Source organism: Rhagoletis zephyria, unplaced genomic scaffold, assembly GCF_001687245.7.
Source record: "Rhagoletis zephyria isolate East Lansing unplaced genomic scaffold, Rhagoletis_zephyria_1.1 Rzeph_scaffold_04449, whole genome shotgun sequence".
NCBI lineage: Eukaryota > Metazoa > Arthropoda > Insecta > Diptera > Tephritidae > Rhagoletis > Rhagoletis zephyria.
In genome coordinates, this window is record NW_016161532.1 from 1 (window position 1) to 4290 (window position 4290).

The following is a 4290-nucleotide window of genomic DNA, read 5'->3' on the forward strand; positions in this document are numbered from 1 at the left end:
AGTGTGGTTGTCATTTATTTGCATTTACAACACAACCAAAAAGTAAGTTCGGCATTTGGTTTGTTTTCGCTTAAACTGCAAAGGAGAAGAGAAATTAGAAAATTATAGCTTATTTTCATTAAAAATCAAGCTATGTAAAAAAAACTAATGTTCAATTTTATTATAAAAGGAAGCATATATACACTAGCGACCACGCGTTACCACCACTATTTTTTATGAAGAGAATCTCGTACATTAATAAAAAAAATCATTTGTTTTAAATACACATCCATACATACATTGTTCATACTGTAAGAAAACTAAATAAATAAAAGTTTTAAACTTTGAAAATTTAATGAATTTTTCAAAATTTTGTACAAACTATTATAATCAATATTTTTTCTTCTATCACTTCGTAGGAAAAAAGTTTTCAAAAATCAATCCGAATTTTGAGTACTTTCTTGTACAAAAATTAAATGGGCTTAAAATATATCGAAATTTTCCTAACCATTTTGATTAAGTTTGAAATTTTTCCAAAAACTTGATAAACTTTATTAAATTTTGTACAAAGTTTAAAACTTAGATTTATATAGTTTTTGCTATAATATGAATTATAATATAATTAACGAAATTCTACTCCAAAAACAATGGTGGTAAGTTTTGCGTGGCCGCCAGTATACATAAATGCTTTAAAAACAGTGCGTACAAATTTAGGAAAGCAAATTTTCCTTGTAACTCAATTTGGTAAGGCATTTAAGCAGCAATGTGAATGGGAGAGTTTCTACACTAACTCCCTTCTTGTGAATGCCGTCATAGGAGTACAGTCAGCGAGCTTTAATAAACGACCCGTGCAACTGAACCCTAAATTAATCCCTCGAAGGCGGAGACGCTCCAGGTTACTTTGCTGCATAGCTCTATTTTAAATCTCTTCTCAAATACTATGGTTCTGCCTAAGTCATCTCTGGGGAACAGAACAAACTGGAGGTAGGGTCCTCGACCTTGTCCATATTCCTTTTCCAGATCGCGCATCGCGATTGTTTAACCGTGGCCAGAGTACTATTATGATGTAAAACCATCTTGGGATCTTGGGGCTGCATCCCCAGAATTTTCCTGCCAGACGCTCGCACGAACGGTTTAATGGTTGCAGTTCAATCACTACTAAGCGCCACAGAAGAGGTGACAAACCCCCTCCCTGAGGGCCTTTTTTGCTGGTATTTGTACCACGCTATCCCCTACTGCAGTTTCAACAATTCCCAACTAACATCCCTCCTTCTCCCTCTGGTCCGATCGCGTCGAATTAGCACATTTCCTTAGTTGAGCTTGGCGACAACGATTGAGGGACTATTCGATTCCAGGCAGGGCTAAGTAAGCCGCTACTACAACAATAAGAACCTTCTCATGACAGTCAAGTCTACCTAATCGGAAGGACCCAAACCGCTTGCAAAATTTGTATTCTGTTACAACAACATGAGCCTTCGACTAAATTCTGTGAGTAAACATTTCAACTTCTTCTTCTTATTTAGCGCTGTAACCGCCTAAGCGATTTGGGCCAAGCACGCCAGTCGTTTAACTTCTGTGCCAACTGACGCCGATTGGAAATGCCAAGTGAATCCAACTACTTCTCCATTTGAACTGCAGCTTACATTGTCAATAGAAAAATTCTGATCTATGCTTGATCCAGCATTGTGTGACAAACAGTTACAAAAAAGGCTCCAGGTTACGTTGTTGTTGTAACCGCATACAAATTCCCCAAAGAGTTTTTGGAGAATGGTGCTGAAGTGACAGTACTTGGCTAGATATGCATCTGGGACGTTCCGGTTACATATAACCGACTGTCGTGGGAACGCTCCAAGTTATATTTGTTACATCGATTGGAATATGAAAGTTAACCCTGGTCTTTCGATTCCTGGTCAGCATCCCTAAAAGACGACTTTAGCTGTGATGTGTGATGCATGGTGAAAGTGAGTAATAAAGTGGCGATCCATAACTTCATTTTCTGCGATAAAAGTGTACGGGCTTTGTTTTTTTTTTTGCTTTAGACAAAATCTTGACAGAGAATTCGGCGTATTTGCTATTGTAATAGGCATTTCTCTGGCTTGCTTGTCCAAAGTGGAAAATGATTCTTCTTCTTCTTTCTGATTCTGATTAGTTCTATAAAAAAGCTTTGAGTTGTCGGGGCATGAGTTTAACGAAGCGCCCTAAGAAGGAGCAGAATCAAAATAATTAAACGAAGTAAACTGCATCCTGCGGCACCTTTGGATTTTTCTCAGTTTAGAGTTAGATTTATATCTGGCCAAGGCCTGTCACTCCCTCCCAAACGCTTTGGAGAATTTATATGCTGCGACAACAACAGAGGAACTGCAAGTAACTTAAGTGGCAGCTTTTTTTCAATTGCCCTAATTATTGTTAGTAGCCTAAGTAAGTGCTAGCAAGAAATAATTAAAAATATACTGGATTTTGGTAGTCATACTTACTCTAAAATTACACATAATCTCAAACAAGTTTTTGAAACACTTTATTGATTCATAGTTGATGGTGGCGACATTGTTGGGCACATCGGGCATTTATTGTTGCCATCAACGAAATTTGGGGGGCCACCTGTGTAAAAAAGAAGCCATTCAAAATTAGTTTAAGAAATGAATATAGCAAATATAATTAGAGTTAAAGTTGCTTTAGTTTTATTAAATTACGGAAAAATTCATTTGAAATACATACATACATAATGCCTCTTCAAACAGACTTTCTGCTTGCTTACTAACCACTAAGCATGACCCTGAAACTAACATAATTTCCAGCCATATTTTTCCCCATTTTCTCTCTGAACACATTTTCTCCTTTCACTTTACGATCACTTATTTTATGTCGCACTTACCATGCATAGCGGAATGTCGTGTGTGTGCCGAATGCATCAGCGGTGCAACCATATTTTCCGCGCAATGTAAACGGACGTATGGCGGCGGTGGCAGTGGAGCTGCACCTGTTGCATTCGCATGATACAGATTACTGACGGCATTGTGCGTAGCGCTGCGCAACATATGATACGGTGGCGGCGGTGGAATGGGCGTTGTTGCTGGCGTAGTTGGTGTACTACTATTGCTGCATTGGCTAGCACCACTGCTGGTACTACTGTTGCTGCCGACACTCAAATTACGCGCCGCTGTATTGGATATTTGCTGGAGCAATCGACAATCGGCAGCCGTGTAAACCGAGCTACTTGTATCGTGTTGTTGGGCATATGAGCCGTGTCCGCTGTCGCTGGATGAAACCGAGCCTGTCGACAACAATGGTCGATTTGGTGCGTTGTGCGGTGCAGTAGGTGCATATTGTTGTTGTTGTTGTTGTTGTTGTNTCGACAACAATGGTCGATTTGGTGCGTTGTGCGGTGCAGTAGGTGCATATGGTTGTTGTTGTTGTTGTTGTTGTTGTTGATGATGATGTTTATGTTTATGGCACATCAGCGGCATTGTTGTGTTGTATGATTGTGGTGGCGTGTGGTTTTGTTCATTTTTGTTTAATACATACATATATATATTTTTTTTGACGGTGTGAAATAATGACGAGACAACAGAAAATTATGTATTGTAAACTAAAAAAAGTTAAAAAATGTTCAAATACCCAACTACATTTGCGTCTCAATTATTGCAAAACTAAAGCGTATGAATGTGAGCGTTTGTGCATGTGACAATGTACGTGGTAGATGTGTGTAAGCCGACACGCCTTTATACATATTAAATTAAGTAAGCAGCATCTACATACGTTTCGGGAAGGTGGTAGGGAAAAGCCGAAATAAACAAAAGAATAATAAATCAAAATAAATAGAAAAAATAATCGCACACCTGCTTATGTGGTGTGTGTATCTATGTACATATATAAATGTATAATATGCAAGTTAAGTTTACGAAGCGACAATAGTGTGGGAACGCTTGACAGTTTCAAGTTACTGCAGGCGGATCAAAATACAGTGTATTCAAGTTAATTCGCGGTCGCTGGATTCGATTTTGTACATAATTTTTCCGTTCAAAGACCCAAGAAATTGTTTCTTTGATTTGTAAAAAAAAAACTATATATACAAAAAAATTTAGAAAACATGTTTACATGGTTTGCAAACTCATCTAAAAAACGTACAGCAAACAAATTTTAGGAACGGAATCCTGAATTCAAAATTTTCCAGTTAATTTTTATTTGGTTTTTGGATAATTTTTATACCCGAGCGCACTTGTGCACAAGGGTATATTAATTTTGTTCACATAACGGTTGTTTGTAACAGCCAAAACGAATCGAGATAGATATAGACAAATGTATACATAAATG

At 37.8% G+C, this 4290-nt stretch overlaps 1 protein-coding gene across 5 annotated transcripts in view; it reads right to left on the reverse strand.

Annotated features, from left to right (window-relative positions):
* The window catches only part of PDZ-GEF (PDZ domain-containing guanine nucleotide exchange factor), a 16725-nt gene continuing 12435 nt past the window's right edge, over positions 1-4290 (reverse strand). For 2 of the 5 annotated variants that reach the window (XM_017626122.1, XM_017626123.1), the window contains 3 exons: positions 2852-3250; positions 2454-2577; positions 1-75 (listed from right to left, as the gene is read on the reverse strand). In XM_017626122.1, coding sequence (XP_017481611.1) covers positions 2495-2577; positions 2852-3250 — 482 coding nt within the window. In that variant the 3' untranslated portion in view covers positions 1-75; positions 2454-2494. Of the gene's footprint in view, positions 76-2453; positions 2578-2851; positions 3251-3403; positions 3728-4290 lie in introns of those variants that run through there. The other 3 variants (XM_017626126.1, XM_017626124.1, XM_017626125.1) reach the window with 2 other exon arrangements.